At 38.2% G+C, this 22,747-nt stretch overlaps 2 protein-coding genes across 19 annotated transcripts in view; one reads left to right on the forward strand and one right to left on the reverse strand.

Annotated features, from left to right (window-relative positions):
• The window catches only part of TRMT10A (tRNA methyltransferase 10A), a 51,935-nt gene extending 40,397 nt beyond the window's left edge, over positions 1-11,538 (reverse strand). For 4 of the 18 annotated variants that reach the window (XR_015165709.1, XR_015165706.1, XR_015165705.1 and 1 more), the window contains exon 1: positions 6,650-11,538. Coding sequence is in view for 4 of the 18 variants with exons in the window: in XM_086406716.1 (XP_086262842.1) it covers positions 677-811 (135 nt within the window). In the remaining 14 variants the exon portion in view is untranslated. Of the gene's footprint in view, positions 1-676; positions 3,191-3,232; positions 6,475-6,649 lie in introns of those variants that run through there. The other 14 variants (XR_015165708.1, XR_015165707.1, XM_086406717.1 and 11 more) reach the window with 6 other exon arrangements.
• Positions 11,539-18,152: 6,614 nt separating this feature from the next.
• The window catches only part of MTTP (microsomal triglyceride transfer protein), a 56,758-nt gene continuing 52,163 nt past the window's right edge, over positions 18,153-22,747 (forward strand). Inside the window, exon 1 of the mRNA XM_086406708.1 lies at positions 18,153-18,368. Within this exon, the coding sequence (XP_086262834.1) occupies positions 18,308-18,368 (61 nt within the window). The 5' untranslated portion in view covers positions 18,153-18,307. The remainder of the gene's footprint in view (positions 18,369-22,747) is intronic.

The raw sequence follows: 22,747 nt of genomic DNA on the forward strand, positions 1-22,747 counted from the left end.
AGAATATCACCAAATGGGGACTAAATATAAATTACAGTTCACCTATAACACTGGATTGGAATACTAAGCAGCCAAGAAAAATGTTTCTCAATATTATTTAGTGATAAAGGGAAATAATTATGTTAAATAAGAAAATCAAAACAAAAAATGTTCAATTTTCTTTATATATATATATGTGTGTGTGTATATATATACACACACACACACACACACACACATATACACACACGTTTTAATTCTGACCCACCCATGGCTTTCTGCATTTTCCAAATTTTATATAATGAAAACATAGTTTTATAAAAGAAAAACATATTATTTTTTTTAAAGATATGGAAAGCACATTTTTGTACTTGTTTTTAATACTGTCATACAGGAAAAGTGTTAATTTCACTATCTGGGTGGACACTCAACAATTGATTTTTGACACAAGGTATGCTATACATTTCTAAATTTTGGACAGTACAGAAAACAAATTGAGTTGCCCCCAAACATATTTCATTATAAATATGTAATTATAAATTTTTCACTTAAGTCACAGCTGAAAAACAAAATATGTAAACTGACTCTGTAATCAGTTTACATAATATGTAAACTGACTCTGTAACTCAGGGCCATCTTAAACATCTTATTTAGATTTAACCACCCACTCTGGTAGCTCAGTTGGCAAAGAATCTACCTGCAGTGTAGGAGACCCAGGTTCGATCTGTGTGTCGGGAAGATCCCCTGGAGAAGGAAATGGCAACCCACTCCAGTATTCTTGCCTGGAAAGTAAAGTCCCACGGACAGAGGATTCTGGCGAGCCACACTCCATGGGGTTGCAAGAGTCAGACACGACTTAGCAACTAAACTACAACCCACATCTTTACATCCACTGTTTAGAGCTAAACTTGCCTTTAGAGCAGGGAAAATGATAGAAATACTGAAATATCTTTTCTCTTTAATTATTAACACCATAGCTTAAGAATATGTGTTCTTTATCCCTATCAAAGACTAAGCATGAAGTCTGCAATATTCTATCAGTCTTACACAAAAATGGGTAATTCTTCCCTTTCACAGGGATAGCTAACAAGTCTGTGCAGAGAAGCCAACATCTAAAAGGAAAAAGAACAATCGCCACAATTCAGAGACTGGAAAGAAAAGAACTTCACAGAACATAATTTGAGCAGCAGTTTCATTACATGGTTCTTGCCTTCTTTAAACATGCAATGATGTAATAGGACATATGGGGTACCTAAGAAAAGTTAGAAAGTTTATCAAATTTTGACTGCAAGACAAGAAATTTTAAGATGTATGATTTAGGGGCTAGAGCAAAGCCCTGACATGTTACTTCACTGCAAAATTACTAAGAGGGGGAAGAATCATCTAGGAATACAAGAGTTCACAAGTTTTCTTTATGCCACCAACCACTTTTTTCCACTGGATCATAGAAAAAACAAGAGAGTTCCAGAAAAACATCTATTTCTGCTTTATTGACTATGCCAAAGCCTTTGACTGTGTGGATCACAGCAAACCGTGAGAAATTCTGAAAGAGATGGGAATACCAGGCCACCTGACCTGCCTCTTGAGAAACCTGTATGCAGGTCAGGAAGCAACAGGTACAACTGGACATAGAACAGACTGGTTCCAAATAGGAAAAGGAGTACATCAAGGCTGTATATTGTCACCCTGCTTATTTAACTTATATGCAGAGTACATCATGAGAAACGCTGGGCTGGAGGAAGCACAAGCTGGAATCAAGATTGCTGGGAGAAATATTAATAACCTCAGATATGCAGATGACACCACCCTTATGGCAGAGAGTGAAGAACTAAAGAGCCTCTTGATGAAAGTGAAAGAGAAGAGTGAAAAAGTTGGCTTAAAGCTCAACATCAGAAAACTAAGATCATGGCATCTGGTCCCATCACTTCATGGCAAATAGATGGGAAACAGTAGCTGACTTTATTTTTCTGGGCTCCAAAATCACTGCAGATGGTGACTGCAGCCATGAAATTAAAAGACGCTTACTCCTTGGAAGGAAAGTTATGACCAATCTAGATAGCATATTAAAAAGCAGAGACATTACTTTGCCAATAAAGGTCCATCTAGTCAAGGCTATGGTTTTTCCTGTGGTCATGTATGGATGTGAGAGTTGGACTGTGAAGAAAGCTGAGCGCCCAAGAATTGATGCTTTTGAACTGTGATGTTGGAGAAGACTCTTGAGGGTCCCTTGGACTGCAAGGAGATCCAACTGGTCCATCCTATAGGAGATCAGTCCTGGGTGTTCACTGGAAGGACTGATGTTGAAGCTGAAACTCCAATACTTTGGCCACCTCATGCAAAGAGCTGACTCATTGGAAAAGACCCTGATGCTGGGAAAGACTGAGGGCAGGAGGAGAGGGGGATGAGAGAGGATGAGATGGTTGGATGGCATCACTGACTCAATGGACATGGGTTTGGGTGAACTCTGGGAGTTGGTGATGGACAGGGAGGCCTGGTGTGCTGCGATTCATGGGGTGGCAAGGAGTCAGACACGACTGAGAGACTGAACTGAAACACTTCTTTTAAGGGAGATCATCTCCTAGAAATGACAACTCAACTTTGACTCTCCACTGGAAAGTTCACTCGGCAGGGCTAACATCTGCTTTTGCCCAACATTACACTGGCAACGCTAACACAGTGCCAAGCACTTTGTAGACGCTTATTACGTACAGGTAGAACGAATAAATGAGTGAGTGTGATATTATAAAGGGCTTCTAAAGGCAATGAAAATTGTAACATCAAACATTTATTAATTCTTACTATACTTAATAAAAAAGTTATTATCTAATTTACTCTCTTAAAAAACCCTACACACAGAAGTCGCTCAGTCGTGTCTGACTCTTTGCGACCCCATGGTTTGTAGCCCACCAGGCTCCTTGGTCCATGGGATTTTCCAGGCATGAATACTGGAGTGGGTTGCCGTTTCCTTCTCCATAAAAAAAAACCCTAAGGGGTAGTCATATATGCCTACTTTGCAAAGGAAGAGGTACAAAGATTACTTGCCCAAAGTTACAAAGCTCTTATATAATTCCTAAGAAACAAGGCACCTACAGCAAATGTTGCACAAAATAGGTCCGCAAATACTTGTTGAATGAAGTAATGGAGCGAAGATTCAAGCCCACATCCAACTCTACTGTCTTCTAGAAATCCAAAGTCTTATTTAGAAAATGGGAATTTCCAAACAATGTTAAAGAGCTGTGTTGCTTTCACCCACCTGCTGTTGAAAGGCTCGGGGAAGACCTGTGTCACCAAAAGGTAATGGACGGGAAAAACCCTTTGGTTCTACTTGTATGCCAGTGCACCAAAAAAAAAAAAACAATCAGGAAACTTCCTAGAGATCACTGCCAAAAGTTTATGTCTGTGACATCCTGCCTTCCAAGCTTGCAACACATGACAATGGCAGATAAAATATTAAAAGGGGAAACAAAAAAAGTATAGCTTTTCTCCAAATTAAGAACAAGGTCTGCTGTGTTAAAACAGCTGAGAGTTTTCCTATCTTTAAAGAGAAAAATAATAATACAAGACAGAGGATGGGAGACAGATGGGAGGCAATTTAAGATGAACCCTTACACTGGTGTTAGGGGTGAGGCTCCTCTTTCCAAGAAAAAATGCCTAACAACAGGTAAAATTAAAGATAGCTTATACAAAGCTGACTACTTGGGGGAAACAGACACCAGCCTTTTGGCTACAACCTGGGCCCAGATATGAGGTGACATATGAACGTACAATATGACTGAAATTCTCAATCACAGATATAGGCTCTGCTATTGGTCTGAAGCACTGAAAAGGGTCATGGGGTGGAAGGAACCACAAAATCAGTAGCAGACAGAGGTAGTTTGGAAAGGAAAGCTATAATTCCATTCCAGATGAGTCTGCAAAGCAAAATTATAAAAGGACAGGAAATGAGGGAAAAAAAGAGTTAATGAAGAATAATAACCATAAAAACAAAAATTGAGAAATTGATACACAAAAACGGGCATAAAAATAGCAAAACAAGAATTCATTAAAAAAAAAAAAAAGGACCAATTTGGAAACCAGGAAGTGAAGTCATAAAAATTTCAACATACGAGGCAAACTCCAGATTATTGGAGTCCAAGAGGTAATTGATGAATTAGAAGACAACCTCACAATCTGATTCAGAGTTCAGACAGAAAAATAAAATGAAAAAAATCGTATGTCTGAGCATTTAAAAAATGTGAGTAACAGCTTGAGAGAAACATAGGCCAAAAAGGTAACTGGAGGTAAATGTAGAACCTTGAGCACATTCATTAACTTTTTTTAATCTAGAAAATAAGGTTACTACTCAAGAAACAGGAGACAGAGGGAACACAGTAAGCCTGAAAAGATAAGAAAAATTTTAAACATGAATTGTGATTCCGAGGATCACTTTTATTTCCTTTCCAAAAATAAACACATGAATAAAAATTAGCAATGAATATATCCAAAACAATATAGAAAACATAAGCTAAACCTGCCCCTTAAGCTAAATGTGCGGGTTTCCCAGGTGGCACTAGTGGTAAAAAAAAAAACTAATAAAACCTGCCGGCCAACACACCGTGGGTTCCATCCCTGGTCAGGAAGATTCCCTGGACGAGTGCATAGCAACCTACTCCAGTATCCTTGCCTGGAGAATCCTCGCACAGAGGAAACTGGGCTACAGTCCACAGGGTCGCAAACTGTCGGACACAACTGAAGCGACTTGGCATGGAGGAACACAAGCCAAACGTGCAGACTTTAAGGCACAATTAAAAATCAGAGGAAACAAATTGCTTTCTTCATGAAATTGATTAATATTGTAGGAGAGAATATTTCTATCATCAGTGGCATCGGTTTTCACTAGTTTCCTACTATGATCAAAAGAGCAAGTGTTGATTGGCTCTAGACTGTGAAAATTTTAATATAACAAAGTACAGTAAAATTTTACAACTCATGCACACCAGGGGGAGCTTTCGCCTTTCCCAAGAAGTCCAAGTTAAATTTAATTTGCTTATCATTGCATACTAATATTTTTAAAAAGCCTATCAAATACAAAGGTCATGAGCTTGTCAATATCATTATCACTGCTATTTTAAAAGTTATTTTCAATTAAGAAAAAGGAATGTAGTAAAAGAAAAGTTTTTAAAGCTTTGAATAAGCTAGATACATTGCAGGGAATGATGCAATGATCAAGCATCAAATGATGCTAGATTGAGATCCTTTCATTATTGCTTTCAACACACTTTACAAAGACATATACCAACTCCTACTGCCTGTAACATACGGTAAGCATTTAACTATGCACTAGTTTGTTCAGATTAACCTGTTAAGTAAAATATAAACACCATGGCAGAGTTTGCATTCGTCCCTCACATGCAGTGCTATTCACTGCACATTTTAATTCATTCACCAGGTTCAACCAACTTTGTAGCAATTACAGAAATAATTGTGCCAAATTTAGTTTACTTGAGCACTGAATTTTTTTAAATGGTTCGTTTAGTTAGATATAGATTATCTGGTGGTTTTATGAAACTATGGATAAAGATGACTAAGGCAATTTTGTGTGGGATAGATTAAAAAAATTGTATCTCTATTATCCTTGTATTTCCACTTCTCAGCACAACTCCTGGCAGGGAGATTACACATTATGAGTGTGACTGGCCGAAAGTTTAAAAACAAAAAAAAAATCATGGCTTTATTGATTGGGCTAAAGTCTTAATAATTTATAACACAGCCTCCTTTCCAGAAACATCCAAAGGAATGTCGAAATAACCGCAGAACGGAATTAAATGACCTAACGGTGGTAAAGAAGGAATATCCTTTTTTAAAACGCGAGGGCCAGATTTGCAATAACGACTCGGTTCAGCTGTGAGGTCCCTTAGGCAGAGGCCTGGGCCATGATGGGGAAAGGCGGAGGATTTATAACAAACAAAAAAAGCGAGAAATGTGCTGTTGCTATCCTCTGTGTACCTCTAGAAAAATTCCTGAATTTAAACACAAAATGTTTCAGGGAAATTCAGTAACACCTTGGACTTCTTAAAATAGTCCTCAGCTCACCACGGTGGGGCCTAACAGCACCTGCAGCAACTTTCCCCTGGCCTCTCCCCACATTTCACAGCGCTCAGAGACATCAGCCCTCGTAGGAAAAATGAGGAAAATGAGGAAAAACGAGGTTTAAAGACGAAAAGCGACTTGCCCACGGTCACTTGCCAATAAGTGGCACAACCACAACTCGTTTCCCGGCCTTTCAGAGTCCAGATTTCCCTCTCCCTTCATTCTTGGGAAGCGAACACACTTCACATACTAGGACCCGTATCTTGACCCCAAACAGAAGTCGACAGCAAGAGGTCCTATATTAGTGACCAGAGCCGAGCCCGACTCTCGCCTCCATGTCTCAAATGCGTGGACGCATTCCAGAGGCGGGGTTAATTTGCAGCCGACGAATCAGAAAGCTGTTTGGCGAGCCGAAGGGGCGCGCTCTCTCTGACGTCACTTCCTTCCGGAGCTGGGTCTTTGCTACCATTTTCCATTATCCCACTTACCTCTTGCCCGGAAGCCCTATTGCTAGTGGAAGGCGGGATCGGCACGCGCTCCTTTTGCTCCCGGATTATATCAAAAGGTAGATGAGCGCAAGCCTCCGCGCCAAGACACTTACCGAACAGAGGAGTTGTCGGGAAATCTGATAACCTCTCAGAAAGCTTTTTGTAGTGGTCTTTACCACTCGAGAAGGTCCTCTTTCGGAAACTTCAACTCCCAGAGGCAGAGCCGGTAGCTACACGTAGAAGGCTACGGAGGTTACGTCTTACGTCAGCCCACTGCGCCAACTCCGGACCCGCAGTGGGAGAAAGGGGCGGGGTTTGTGTGGGGCGGGGTCTGGGGTTAGCGTTTCTGGAGTGGGAGGTGTTTGAGTAATAATACCTGTTTTTCCAATTCAAGGCAGGCATACACCTGCCGGCATTTATTCATTTATCCTCGTGGGCATGGCAAGGGATGTTAAGACATTCCTACTCTTAAAAATGACCAACACTAATAAAGGGCTTATAATTCTTCCACGTTTGAGATGAGAAGAAAGCATCTCTTGCCTAAATTATTTGTATTTATAATACAGGAGGTTTTCAGTATCACATAATTTTACACAACTCAAGTGGAAAATTAGATTTTAAAAGTGAATCAAGCTCCCAGTAAGAGGTAATTAAATCTAGAATGTTTACGCCTTTTCTACCTTACAACCATAAGTCTTACTCTCCATTCATTCTTTGAGCTGTTTTTCATATACTGTTTTGTAAGACATCGGGTGACGTTTCATTGTTTATAATGCCTGACTTTCCTATGTAATCTTTTTGATATATATATAGATCAAGTCACCTGAGGGAGAGCTGTAACCTAATCTGGTTGATGGTCATTTTCTATTTAGTTTTTAATTTGGTCCTACTTCTAATAAGTGATTATTGCAGAATTCGAAGATAAGAATGATGTTTGAATCAGTGAATAGAAGACTGCCCTCTCAGTATGGAAAGAACTCTGGAGTGATTTATACTTGATATTTGGAAACATTCTAACATGTTTAAAGGTTTCTGTGAATAGGAAATTAAATTCCAGATTTGACTTTTCTGAAAGAATTAAAATTTCTGTAAATTTAGTTACAAAACTGAAATCACTCTTGCTTTAAACCGTCGAATTTTACTTGAAAAACTGTAACTGCAACATGGTTGTAGGGCACTCTTTGTTTCCTCATTATGTCAAGTCGAAAAGATCTTTTAACTAAGAATTGGCAAGGAAGTCTGGATCCATTTCTGATCTGTTAGTAGGGCATCTTTTTTCAGCTACCTCCATATCAGGCCAAAGAGTAGCTGAGGGAGGATTAGTAATTGGATATTTAGCCCTTCACATGTAGGTCATTAAGCTCAGGCTGGCATAGTGATGTGCCAGAACTTTCAACAGCTGTTCAGTTGCCCCTCAGGGATCTGTTTTATGAATAATTATATATTTTTCAGGGCTAATACCTGATAGCCTCATTAAAACAAAAATTTTAAGTTACTTACATGTTTTCTTTTGACATAGCCCTTAACTTTATAGTCATAGGATGTGAATTTTAAAATGATTCTAGTATCATCCAAAGCAAGCACTAGCAAAAAATGGACAATTTAACCAAACATACAGAAAGCATATAGAAAATACAGGAAGGCAAAAACCATAATATGAAACAGTATTGTTTTCATTAATTTGTAAAACTCATTTATTTATTTGACATACTTATTGAGTCCCATGTTTTTCTGTCTTAGTATTGTTGATACAAAGGTAACTAAATCGTGATCTTTGTTCTTGAGGAATCCTTAGTCTAGTGGGAGAGCTGGTGTTAAATATCATACAGTATAATGTACTTGAGATGCCTGTACATGGAAAGGAGCAACTAAATGTTCCTGGAGGTGAGTGACATAGTTTCAGAAACTGAATAATTTGTTCTATCTTAGAAAGTAAATAGAAGTTCTCCAGTTATCAAGATGGAAAAGTATTTTAAATATTGGGAACAGTGAAAACAAAGGCATGTCATAGTTTGGTACATGACTGATAAGCAGTGGGTAGGATGAGAAAGGAGGAGGAAAGACTGACCCTAAGGGTTTTTCTAATTTAGACAACTGTGTTAGCCCCTCAGTCATGTCTGACTCTTTGTGACCCCAGGGACTGCAGCCTGCCAGGATCCTCTGCCCTTGGGATTTTCCAGGAAAGAATACTGGTGGGTTGCCATTTCCTTTTCCAGGGGATCTTCCCAATTCAGGGATTGAACCTGGGTCTCCTGCATTGCGGGCAGATTCTTTACCATCTGAGTTCTAATTTGGACAACTGTAGGAATGTAATTCTGTTAACTGGATCATTTGGCAAATAGTAGAAGAAAATTAGGTTTTTAAAAAATTAGTTTGGTTTTGAATATATGGGTTCTGGGGAGTCTGCAGAACATCTAAGTAGAAACAGATCTAGAAATTATCAGCACATATTTGGTATTTCAAGCCAACATCAGAGGTTGAAATCAGAGATGCTAGATCATAGGTTACAAACCTTTAATGTCTATTATGACTAGAAGGTAAATGGCACAAGCTGCCTAGAAGAAAAGTGCCACAAGCCTGAGAGCATAGTCTCTGTTTAATCAGGGAACAAGTTCCAAGTAGTGGGCCTAATGCCATCAGAGCTCAATTTTTTAAGAGCAGCCAGAGGTCTGGTCTTCTATATGAAATCTGATTTTTAAGTGTTGGTAACTTATTTTGTTTGTTTTTAAGTACTAAGCAAAGCATGTCTTGGACCACATTTAGACAGCAGCCAGTTTGTTAAATTGGACTGTAGATCACAGGTCCCCAACCCTCAGGGCCATGGACCAGTTAGGAACCAGGCTGCACGGCAGGAGGTGAAGGGTGGTAGCAAGCAAAACTTCATGTACGGCGCCCAGTGGCTCACATTATCACCTGAACCAATTCCCCCTCGGTCTCCCTCCCACCACCACCATCCATGGAAAAATGGTCTTCCACAAAACTGGTCTTTGGTGCCAAAGAGGTTAGAGACTGCTGCTATAGATTGTAGAGAAGAGGGCTACAGATAAAATCAGAATGTTAGGACACAAATATGGTAATAAATAAAGTGATGAGCTCCTCCAAGATGCTTGGCCTGAAAACATAGAGCAGTCATCACAAATTATTTTAAGCCTAGTTCTGATGTTTTATACGTATGATAGTACTCTTCAGCAGGTTGGGGTGGTATGGGAATAGAGTTATACTTGTAGGTATATTAATTTGAGGCTAAGCAAAAAAAAAAAAAAGGCCTATTTTAAATGACATGAAAGGTATCTAAAAGGCAGAATCAACCTATCATCTGTAATCATTTCAACTTGCATTTGGATTGCCTTCAAAAATATAGAAAAAGCTTGTAAAAATGTTTTTAAAAATACCGTATCCCCCACCATCCTGAGTAATATGTGAATATTGAAGACTCTAGGAAGACGACTGGAGACAGTGTGGTCTGAATCTCCTCATAAAACAGATAGAGCATCTAGGATAGCAAAACGACAGTAATTACAAGAACAAATCATGGCTACAACAAGAAAGAATCCTTTTAAAGTTCAAAATGTGAACAGGTGGGAGCAAACCTCCAACTTAATATCAGAATCTGCGTAAGAGGAAATAGTGGGAAGACAACAGAGTAGCCAAAGGCCATGAGAACCTCTGACTGCCAGCAGGTATTCACTGACAAGCAAGGGAGATCAATATGAAATTAGCAGCAGAACTGACAGACTCTAATTTCAGAGTGAATACAGACGGATGAGCAGGAAGGTCTGAAGGTGCTCATGGGGTGTGGGGGGGTCTATGAATTCTCAAAACTTAATAAACCTGAGCTTCCTTCTTGGAAAAGAGCCCAACACTAAGGGGAAACTTCTGGGAGTAGAATTCCAAATTAGATAAGAGACCATAGAAGCAGAGAGAAAAGGTCCAGATGACAGTGGGAGAAGAGAAGACAGAGCTAAGAAATGACCAGAATATAAAAGTGTCGTTTTATGAAAACATCAGAAAAGGAAGCTCTGGAAGCTAGAAAATCTATCCTACACACACCTGTCTCTTAAAACTATAGAATAGCTTATTTAAAGTAAAAATGTGCCATGAAAAGAATTATAATTGAATTCTATGTAAAGCTGTTATAATAAAAATATGAAACAGCAAAAAAGATGAAAACTGTAACCCAATATTTCAAAACAAGGGAAATTTTTTTAAATGCTAGAAGATAGAACAACATAAACCAGAAAAACTCAGAAATAATGTGATTGGAGAAAAGATTTGAAGAGGAGTAACAGAACTCAGAAAATATGAAATATAAAAAGTACATAACATACTGAAAGTGTGAGCAAATATAAGAGGAAAAGGAAATAGAAGTAAAACTGTTCTCAAGTGACGTGATTATCTATGAAAAACATCCCCAAAAACCAAAAACTACTCATGGAATTAATAATTGATTATAGCAAGGTCACAAATGACGAGGTTAATTTAGGAAAGTTCCTGTCTACCATCGATGAACAGTTGGAACTTAAAATTCAAGAAAACATTAACACCAAAAACAAAGGTATGCATCTAACAAAATATACAGGATCTATATGAGTGAAACTACAAAACTGATGAAAGAAAGATCTAAATAAATACAAGATTCTGAGTACATGGATTAAAAGACAATATTGTACGGACAAGCTCAGGTCTTGCTTTCCCATACCATTTTCCAATAAAAGGGACCAGAGCTCCTTGGAGAAAGGGCTGACTCTAGGATTGGGGTAAAAACATACAAGATGAGCCTGGAGCATGTTGTAGGACCAGAAATGAAGGAAATGCTTGAACACACACACACATACAAAGATGGGATATGTCAAAGGAACATAGCCAACTGAATGAGCTCCTGATGGCTAAAGCTGGAACAATTGTAGAAATAAATTTAAAAGTCATATTGGATTATAACCCCAAATATAAAATACATAGTTGTTCTTATGCTGTTATAAATCATAAATAAATATGGAGGAAGAGATCAATCCCTCATGCAAAGAAACTCCAAATAATTTATATAGATGCTCCATCCTCAAGGAGGAGGAATATAACTCCTTAATCTTTAGGTAGGAGCTGCCCATAGCACTTCCTTCCAGAGAGTTCAGTATGGAAGAGAAGGTTTTAAAAAAGTAACTTTATAGTGGAGAAGTCTGACAACATTTGTCAGGTGATCAAGGTCAACATCAACAGTGATAAATCATACCTTTGATATAGTGTGATGAAATGGCACCTCTATGGTCTTCCTCCAAACCTACAAGCCGACTCGTCATAAGAAAAAATATTCCATAAAACTAATAAAGGAGCATTTTATAAAACACCTGTCCTGATCCTACAAAACATGTCAAAGCTGTCAATGCCATCAAAAATGGGGAAAATCATTATATGTGGAATCTAAAAAAGGAAGGGGGCAAAGGAACTTACCTATAAAATAGAAAGAAAGTTACAGATATAGAAACCAAACGTATGGTTACTGGGGGGGGGAGGGGAGGAGGGGGACAGGGATAAACTGGAGGATTGGGATTTACATACACACTATTATATATAAAATAGGTAACTAACAAGGACCAGCTGTGTAGCACAGGGAACTCAACTCAGTACTCTGTAATGGTCTATTTGGGAAGAGAATCTGAAAAAGAGTGGATATATGTGTAACAGACTCACTTTGCTATGCACTGGAAACTAACACAACATTGTAAATAGTCCCAGAAATTTTTTAACTGAAGAAAATTAGAGAAACTCATAGCTAAGAAACGCCTAAAGGTACATGACAACTAATTTTAATGTAACCTGGATAGAATCTTGGAACAGAAAAAAGCATTCAGATCAGATCAGATCAGTCGCTCAAGTCGTGTCCGACTCTTTGCGACCCCATGAATCGCAGCACACCAGGCCTCCCTGTCCATCACCAACTCCCGGAGTTCACTGAGACACACGTCCATTGAGTCAGTGATGCTATCCAGCCATCTCATCCTCTGTCGTCCCCTTCTCCTCCTGCCCCCAATCCCTCCCAGCATCAGGGTCTTTTCCAATGAGTCAACTCTTCTCATGAGGTGGCCAAAGTACTGGAGTTTCAGCTTTAGCAGCATTCCTTCCAAAGAAATCCCAGGGCTGATCTCCTTCAGAATGGACTGGTTGAATCTCCTTGCAGTCCAAGGGACTCTCAAGAGTCTTCTCCAACACCACACTTCAAAAGCATCAATTCTTTGGCGCTCAGCCTTCTTCACAGTCCAACTCTCACATCCATACATGACCACAGCAAAAACCATGGCCTTGACTAGACGAACCTTTAACATTAGATTAAAACTAAGGAAATCTGAATATAGTATGGGTTTTAGTTACTATTTCAATTATTAATAAATATACCACATTAGTGTAAGATATTAATAATGACAACTGGGTACAGTGTATATGGGAAATCTCTGGAATGTCTTAGTAAAAAAAATGATTCTGATCAAAATTTAAGCTTTGTTTTCTTTACAATAGTTCATTGAAAGAAAGCCATCAGTTTTCTTCCTAAATGCTAGAAATTCAGTTTGTGACCAAAAATAAAGTTAGGCTCCTCTTAGGGTGAATATTATTGACCCACAACGAGTTTTTGGTTGTTGTCAAATACATGTGTGTGGAGGTGTGGGAGGTAAAGGTAGAGTTTGTTTAATAACTCCATTATGCAAAAATGATTATCCTTTTTGCAAGTCTTGGATTCCATATATTTCAAAACTGTATCGTTTATTCTTTTTAAGGAAAAGCATTTTACTCAGTGCATTTTTTCTTTTATTAAAGAGAATTCTTAAACAATACCTTTAAAAATAGTATATGTATTCTCATATAATTTTTGCTTAGTATAAAAGAGAGCATCACTTTATGAGACTACAGTCCCTAAATTAGGACTGGAATTGACATATACATATTACTATATATAAAATAGTTAGCTAATAAGAACCTACTGTATAGAACAGAGAATTCTACTCAATAATCTGTAAAGGTCTATGGGAGAAAGATCTAAAAAAGGGTCAGTCAGTTCAGTTCAGTCACCCAGTCATGTCCGACTCTTTGCGACCCCATGAATCGCAGCACGCCAGGCCTCCCTGTCCATCACCAACTCCCGGAGTTCACTCAGACTCACCTCCATCGAGTCAGCAATGCCATCCAGCCATCTCATCCTCTATCATCCCCTTCTCCTCCTGCCCCCAATCCCTCCCAGCATCAGAGTCGTTTCCAATGAGTCAACTCTTCGCATCAGGTGGCCAAAGTACTGGAGTTTCAGCTTTAGCATCATTCCTTCCAAAGAAATCCCAGGGCTGATCTCCTTTAGAATGGACTGTTTGGATCTCCTTGCAGTCCAAGGGACTCTCAAGAGTCTTCTCCGACACCACAGTTCAAAAGCATCAATTCTTCGGCACTCAGCTTTCTTCACAGTCCAACTCTCACATCCATACATGACCACTGGAAAAACCATAGCCTTGACTAGATGGATCTTTGTTGGCAAAATAATGTCTCTGCTTTTGAATACGCTATCTAGGTTGGTCATAACTTTCCTTCCAAGGAGTAAGCATCTTTTAATTTCATGGCTGCAGTCACCATCTGCAGTGATTTTGGAGCCCAGAAAAATAAAGTCTGACACCGTTTCCACTGTTTTCCCATCTATTTCCCATGAAGTGATGGGACCGGATGCCATGATCTTCGTTTTCTGAATGTTGAGCTTTAAGCCAACTTTTTCACTCTCCACTTTCACTTTCATCAAGAGGCTTTTGAGTTCCTCTTCACTTTCTGCCATAAGGGTGGTGTCATCTGCATATCTGAGGTTATTGATATTTCTCCCAGCAATGTGGATTCCAGCTTGTGCTTCTTCCAGCCCAGCGTTTCTCATGATGTACTCTGCGTGTAAGTTAAATAAGCAGGGTGACAGTAGATATGTGTATATGTGTAACTGATTAACACAACATTGTAAATCAACTCTGCTCCAATAAAAATTAAAAAACAGACAAATTGAGAAAGTATTAACTGACAAAAGGCAAAGACAAAAACTACAGTCCTCTCAGTATCTGTGTGGGATTGGTTCCAGGATCCCCACAGTCAGCAAACTCTGTAGATGTTCAAGTCCCTTACAGTTGTCCCTCCTGGGTATCCCCTGGTTCCTCATCTGCTGATGCAAAGGGTGGACTGTATTCCTTACCTACCAAAAATATTTTTTGCAGGATTCCTTGAGAATGCTAATTCCCTCATTGAATTGAAAATACTAGTAGAATTTATTATGACCACTTAGGGATAACTTGAAGAGTCCCTTTAAAAAGTTTTTTTCATTAGTGTTGCTTCTTTCTAGGACAAAGTAAAGTCTGTCTTTACTTCCCTCCATAGATAGCTATCATACATTTTGACTTCCATAGATAGCTATCATACATTTTGACTTAACTATATCTAGAAGGGTCGGAGAAGACAATGGCACCCCACTCCAGTACTCTTGCCTGGAAAATCGCATGGACGGAGGAGCCTGGTGGGCTGCAGTCAATGGGATCACTAAGAGTCGGACACGACTGAGCGACTTCACTTTTACTTTTCACTTTCATGCATTGGAGAAGGAAATGGCAACCCACTCCAGTGTTCTTGCCTGGAGAATCCCAGGGACGGGGAAACCTGGTGGGCTGCCATCTATGGGGTCACACAGAGTCGGACGCGACTGAAGCGACTTAGCAGCAGCATATCTAGAAGGGTAATACATTTCCTGTCAGCCTTTAGTGGGGTAAAGTTCATTCATCTTCTAATCTAGGAAATGAGTTAACTCCTAGCAACCTCTGATACTTATTAGAAACACAACTGTACTTTGGAATTAGTTAGCCGTTTTTATTTCATAGTCTCTTATTATCACTGCCAAATAGAATAGCAGATATTCCATACTAAAATATACTTACCAATGGATTTCATTGAAGAGCATTGTTTTAAAATCTATTACTTGATTGTGACCTGACTAGCACAGATCAGTTTTTTCCCGGAGACAATCTGTTCAGCCTGGAACGTCTAACCACAGCAATTTAGCTACCTGTTAGCCTCCACACAAAAGTGTGATGGACTTATTAAAAGACAGTCTGAATTGATAATTCTATGTCATACCTAATAAATCAATTTTCTACCTCCTATCTCTAATATTGTTTAAGTAAAGGAGAAATTGGATTTAGGTTTCAATGTTTGTTTTTCTATGATCCTTAAATCATTTTACTAAATTAATCTGAATGTCATTTTGCTAACATGTGAAATAATGGTTGTTCAGCTATACTACAAAACGTTCAGTGCTTGGCATAGTGTATTAACCTAGTAATTGTACCATAGATGGCAAGCTCTTATTTTTGTATCTTGCTGTGCTTCTGCATTGCTTCACATGCTGTGTAAATAGCTGATTTGCACATGATAAGATTTGGAGGTATCTCCCACAGTATTATAAAATGTCACTTTGCTTGGTCAACAGACTAACCAAGGAGAATGCCTCTCCTTTGGTATACAGAATTCACTGGATATGAAAAGGCTTTGGCAATCTTATTTCATCTCTGAAACTATCTTAAGAAGTCTTTCAAATATCTTTGTAAAAAGTTAAGGATGATGGTTTTTATTACCAATAGAAGTAGCCTTATTTGAACATCCTATATTTAAATGACTACTTAATACAGTGACTCATAGGTGCTTTCTAGTGGAAAGCAAGTGCTCAAATGAAACAGATTTTGTTAGGCAATAGTGATATGCTTTTAACTGGTTAGACTCTGGTAAACACCTGAAGACGAATAGTACTTTAACCGAATAGACAAGTGTCATGCACCACATAGTCGAACCACAAGCATGTAGCTGTAAACCTCAAATGAAAACAAAAGGCTGTTCTCATAAAATTTAAAATAGTCCTTAATCTAAACAAAAAAGTGTGTAACGTTTAAATGACTATAGTGGCTTCATATCACTATATATGCAATGCAGAAATCGTGGGACTACATTGAAATCTATTCAAATGTTAAGCAATAAAGCACTTTCATGTTATCTCGTATTTATAATACCTACCATTCATAAAAACTTATATTTCTTCAACAGTTATTTTTCTAAGAGGACAACTTATTATTTTCTATTTACCCCAGGACAACTTATTATTTATAACTTTAAAGTGAAAGTAATAACCAAATATTTTATTTTTGTATAGGTACTTTAGCCATGATTTATATGTAAAACATGATAGCAAATGAAGTTTTAATCTCAATAGAGGATAAAGACAAACAATTTTCACATTTCAGTTCTTTATAAAAAATATACATATTTCAAAAGGAAGTATGCTTAACTTTGAGATTTTATATTTTAGATTTCATCTTGTGGCCCTATCAAGTTGACTATCTTTACCTGTGTTGTCTAGAAGATTTAAGCTTAAGGTTAGGGTTCTAGAAAAGGGTTTGGAGAGAGATGAGGTTAGATTTAAGAACCCGTTATGCTTAAACCTGGCCATACTGCTGCTGTTTATGCTAGGTCATGTCTGATTCTGTGACCCCAGGGACTGTAGCCCATCAGGCTCCTCTGTCCATGAAATTTCCCAGGCAAGAATACTGGAATGGGTTGCCATTTCTTTCTCCAGGGGATCTTTCTGACCCAGGTCTCTGGCTTGGCCAAGAGGTGAATTCTTTACCATTGAGCCAGCAGGGAAGCCCCAAACATGGCCGTAAGAATTTTCAATTTTATTTGAAAAATCCCTTTACCAACATATTATTCCTTCCTTTGCCAAAGCATCCCCACATGGTTTCCAAATCACCTCATCTTAGTAGGTTTTATTCATAGCAAGTTTCTCTTGCCAAAGTTTACAAGAGCAGAGCTGGTTTAGTTAGTGTGGTCTTAGCCATTCTAGGGTATTCACTTTAATTCTAGAGAAGTGTCCTAATTAATTTTCTGTTGCAGAAGTAGTAAGGACTGGAATCCCCTTTCTGAATTTCTGCCTAGAACTGGAATCCAGAAAGCACAGGGAACTCCAGCCAGCCAGTCTGAGGATCCAGACAATTGTTTATTGTCATAGCTATAGCTAGAGGTCTACTATCATAAACTCAGTTGCCCGCTAGTGTGTTAATGGTCGACAATGCTGATTCACACGTAAGAAGAATCATCTAGTTTTAAGAAATGAATGTTGAATCTATTCTAACATTATTTTGAAGTGATTGGTGGTGGTACAAGTTAAAATTTTTAAATTCAAATTCTAAAATTTAGAGTGATTTTTTAATAATAGCATACCCATGGTATAAAAAATTTCAGATGACCATACAAGAGAATAAAATTCCATCAAATTTTCCTGAGTTCGCAAATCCTCACCACCCTCCCACATCAAATGGTAAATGTGAAGACAGGCATTTAATGATATAGGCATGTTGATGATTATGTGCTGAGCAGAAAAGTATCATCCCCAGTTTTCCTAGATTGCCCCTCTGTGCTTCTGAATTTACAGGATGGCAACTGGTTTAGTTTAGCTCTCAAAAGTGAAAATTTTCTTGATTTTTCTTATTGAGTAAAAAAGTAAAAGAGGGAGAGACTGAAAACTATAGCCCACCTAAGTTTAATCATTAATCGTGAGCCCTTCTGTGAACTTAGGTCCTGATTTTGGAGTTTGGAATCTGACCTTTCTTCCAAAGATAAACATTGTTGCAGGTTCTGAGAAGGGTCACTCCCTTGCTGCCATTGAAAGAGTCCACTTCTCAGTGACTTCTAGCTGGGAACTGAATGCATTAAAGGGTAGCTGAATCAATATGATTCTTCTCGCTGTGCTTTTTCTCTGCTTCATTTCCTCATATTCAGCTTCTGTTAAAGGTAAGTTTGTGTTGCCTTCTGCTAAACTTTAATTTTAATCGTTCAGGGGGAAAAGTGTGTGTATGTGTAATGAAAGAATTCTTAACTAAGTGATCCTCAAACCCATGTAGCTTTAGAATGCTGGTGAAGGCATGACTGGGTTGGAATGAAAACTAAATTCGAATTCCTACATACATTAAGAAAACAGAGGTTCCTTTTAGTTTCAGTCCTTCAGACTAGCATGCTTCTTGCTTCATTCTCTCATTCATGGTTTATTTTTAAAGGGGAGAAAAAAGATGCCAACTATTGTTATCTGCTGCTGCTGGTCACTCAATGAATGCAGCTCCTTCATTTGAATTGTAAAAGTAGATTTAAAAAAACCAGTTCTTAAATTTCCTTCTAGTTGCCTAGCAATGTGACATCAAAAAGAATTAGACTCAATGAAAAAGGCATTTAACTTACCAAAGGATTATGAATGAAATGGTAAAGCCTGTATTTTATTCTATAATCATTCAAAAAAGATAAGATTATCATAGTTGGTGGATTATAGAAAATAAAACTCCATGACATAGATTTGAGAGATAACATTTATCTTTGGAAAAATAGTGTTGCTCATTATAGTTTCTATTTTAAGATAATATCTACTTAAAAACATACAAATTGCTAACTTTCAGAGCAAACAAACTTTTGAGTAACGATTTCAAAAAGCTGTATGAAATATATTAATATGTAATCTTGTTTTAAATCAGCTAATTTATGCATGCCTTGAATTTCTAAATATTGGGCCTGTAAAATGATCGCTTTTTAGAATCTCTTAAGAGGACTCTCCATCAAAGTCAGTTGCCCTATTATAAAACAGCATGGTAGTGTCCAATTTTAATAACTGTGTACGCTAAGCAACTGATATAAAGCAATTCACTTGTAAGCTTCTAAAATCCTCTTGAGATAACTGTGGCTTTTTTTAATAAGGTAAAGTTTGTCTCAAAATTTTTTGCATGGAAAATTTCCACATGAGGAAAAGAGACAATTTTTGCTATTGGAACAATAAATTTGGGGGGGGACTAAATTATTTCACCTAAGCAAATTACACTTCAGATTCTTTAAAGATTATACATATATTTATATGCATATATATATATATATATATTACTATTTTCTAAAATGTTTGGTAAAGATACGGCCCTTACTTGGATGAAAGAAAATTTTAATGAGAAAAAATAAAGGTTTGTAAATTATATCTGACAGAGAATTGTGAAACAGCTTGTATTTTATCTGTCAAATACTGCTAAATATTCATAATATGACCAATTTATGCACCATGAGATCAAACCTAATACCATGATTATTTTGAGAAAAATGATTGAGCTATTGTGGGCTTCTCTCTTTTCCCTTACCTACATAGAATATTGGATAACTTGATGTTTTCAAATACATGCATTTGTAAAGATTTAAATACACACATATACACATACAGAAATGACATACAGGAAAATATGACTGAGAACACAATAGATAGCTACAGTTTGTTGTAAGTTCAGTGACAAATCCAGAATTTTAGAAACTGAAGCTTATACAATTTAGGCTCCATTTTTGAGAAAAAAGTAATCTACATTTTCACAAAAAATATTTTACTTTTGCAAATATTACTGAAAAAAAGATTGACATGTATGCATAACACTAGGGTCCCCTTCTAAGATCTTGGAAAAGGCCTGGGCAAGTGGGGGCTTCAAAGCTTAAGTGTTATTAGTGTTGTGATACAAGCTGCTTGTGCCAAATATCGTGAATAAAAAATATAGGACTTGGCAACTTTCTCTTACCCAGATGGGTAACTTCTTATATTATGGTGCTTTCTTCACTCAGTTGGGTCCGATTCTTTGCAACCCCATAGACTGTAGCCCACCAGGCACCTCTGTCCATGGGATTTCCCAGGCAAGGATACTGGAGTGGGGTGCCATTACCTTTCCCAGGGGATCTTCCCAACCTAGGAATTGAACTCTAGTCTCTTGTGTCTCCTGCACTGGCAGGTGGATTTTTTACCACTAGTGCCACTTGGGAAGCCGTGTATTACAGCATCGTGGTTTAATAATCATAGATTCATTGTCCTTTAAAATGATTGATATTTAATAAGCGAACTAGTTGTGAAGAGTTTACTTTAAAATCAGGCCATTATAAATTTGGGATGTTATGCATCACTTCAAAACTCATCTCAAAGTTAATTATCGATGCAATTATTTAGCAAATCTCCAGATCTGGGTGGATGTTGAGAGCAGATTGGACTGTAAAGAGAATGAAGAAGGAGTTAGTAGAGAGAAGAGATATGCTGACTCAATGTTTGGGAGACTCTTGTTTCCTCTTTTTCTAAATAATATTTTGTAATTGTGGGTCTATTCTCATTACCTTCTTTGGGTTTTCTTCATAATGCTTTGCTTTCGATAATCCACCCATATGTACACTTTCTACTTAATCTTGTTACCTCTAAACCTGAACTGTTCCTTCACACGAGTCTTTATTTCCTGGCCTGACTATACTTTTCAGTCCATTCACAACAACCATCTTCCATTTTTTCCCTCCCTTATCCTTCATCCTACTCTTTTCTTTCCAGCCTTCTGGGTTTCTGTTGGATTCCTGCTGCTGCTGCTGCTAGGTCGCTTCAGTCATGTCCGACTCTGTGCGACCCCATAGATGGCAGCCCACCAGGCTCCCCCGTCCCTGGGATTCTTCACGCAAGAACACTGGAGTGGGTTGCCATTTCCTTCTCCAATGCATGAAAGTGAAGAGTGAAAGGGAAGTCGCTCAGTCGTGTCCGACTCTTAGTGACCCCAATGACTGCAGCCCACCATGCTCCTCTGTCCATGGGATTTTCCAGGCAAGAGTACTGGAGTGGGGTGCCATGGCCTTCTCCAAAGTCCCCTTATCTTTCATCCTTATCATCAATGCAGGTCTCTTCAAGCCTCACCTTTACTAGCTTATTTCTATTTTGTCTTTTTGCTTAAGTCAATTAGCTGTTATATTGATCTGAGTTTAATAAAAGAATACTTTAAGATATTTTTTAAAAAGTTTAAAATTAAAAGCTTTTTTCTTTTTGTGGTAGTAAAAATATATCTCTCAAAGGAACACATTGAAAAGGTACAGACTCCTTTGGGGGCTAAAAATTGATTTGCTCATTTAATCTACCATCAAGTCCTGTTGCCCTTCTGCATACTCTACAGAGCAACACCCGAAGACAGAAATTTAGTCAAGATATATAAATGGAACATGCCCCCACTTGCCAGTATTGCTGGATCTCTTAGTAACACAAACAGAGAAATACTTATCAAAGAGGAAAGGACAGCCGGGACAACACTTCAGCACCATCCACTTATTTAAAGGATGTATCTTTAAATCCTTTTTAGGATGTATCTCCTATTGAAAGAGGTAGGAAAAGTTGTAGAACAAAGCCATTCTTTCCTCTACTTTATCACTTCCAAGTCATCGTCAGGAACTGAAATATATTGTCCCTTTTCACATTCTTTGGACCAGTCAAGTAAAAACAAACAAACAAACAAAAAACTCAACATGATAGTTTGGAAGCCTTTGGCATTAAAGAGAAACTTTTCATAGTTATTTTAATCAGAAGCCACTTCAGGTTGTCCGCAAAACTTGAATTTTAGTATATTCCTACATCAAATTCCACATTGTGTCTGCTACATTGAGTTAAACGCGGAGTCAGCTTTTCTTAACTGCCCTATAGTGCTTACCTATCAGAATTGCTGTAAGGATAGATAAGGCAACAAGTATTTCCTTTTTGCCCTTTGTGGAGTTTGATAGGTGTCATAAAAAAGAAGGCCTCTTTGACCAAAATATCTTCCTGGTCAGAAAGCCGGTGTTTGAATCTGCTGCAGTATCCCCAGTTTGGGGAGGCTGGAGAGACTCACAGACTTTGTTTCCTTCAAGGTTTTTCCTGCCTTTGTCTGCCTTCCTTATCTCATACCTGAGGTTCTGCCTGACTTGGTGTTTGGACACAGCCTGTTTTCATGTACGCATTTAGGTACCCACTCTGTTACTTCCTTCTGGCTTTTCTGTTAAAATCCTCATCCCCTTTCATTGAAGTTTTGTCAGATCATGTAACTTCACCACCCAAAACTTTGCAATAGTTTTTCATCTCAGTCGAATTCTAAGTCTATGCAAATACCTTCCCCCCTCACCCACCATCTCCCAGCCACTCATGGGTGCCTATTTGACCTCATCTTTTTCAGCTTTGTCCTTTACCCAATCCCAGAGTCCTTGGCCTCTCTGTTGTTCCTCCTCTGGGAACTCTCCTCAGGGTCTTTGAACTTGTTCTCCCTTCTGTGGGGGGATGGAGTGGAGTGTGGGGGTGAGACATGGGAGGAAGAAGGGGTGGGCAGTGCCCTCTCCACAGA

Source organism: Bos grunniens, chromosome 6, assembly GCF_055505025.1.
Source record: "Bos grunniens cultivar Pamir isolate PY7600 chromosome 6, Bosgru_T2T1.0, whole genome shotgun sequence".
Classification (NCBI taxonomy): domain Eukaryota; kingdom Metazoa; phylum Chordata; class Mammalia; order Artiodactyla; family Bovidae; genus Bos; species Bos grunniens.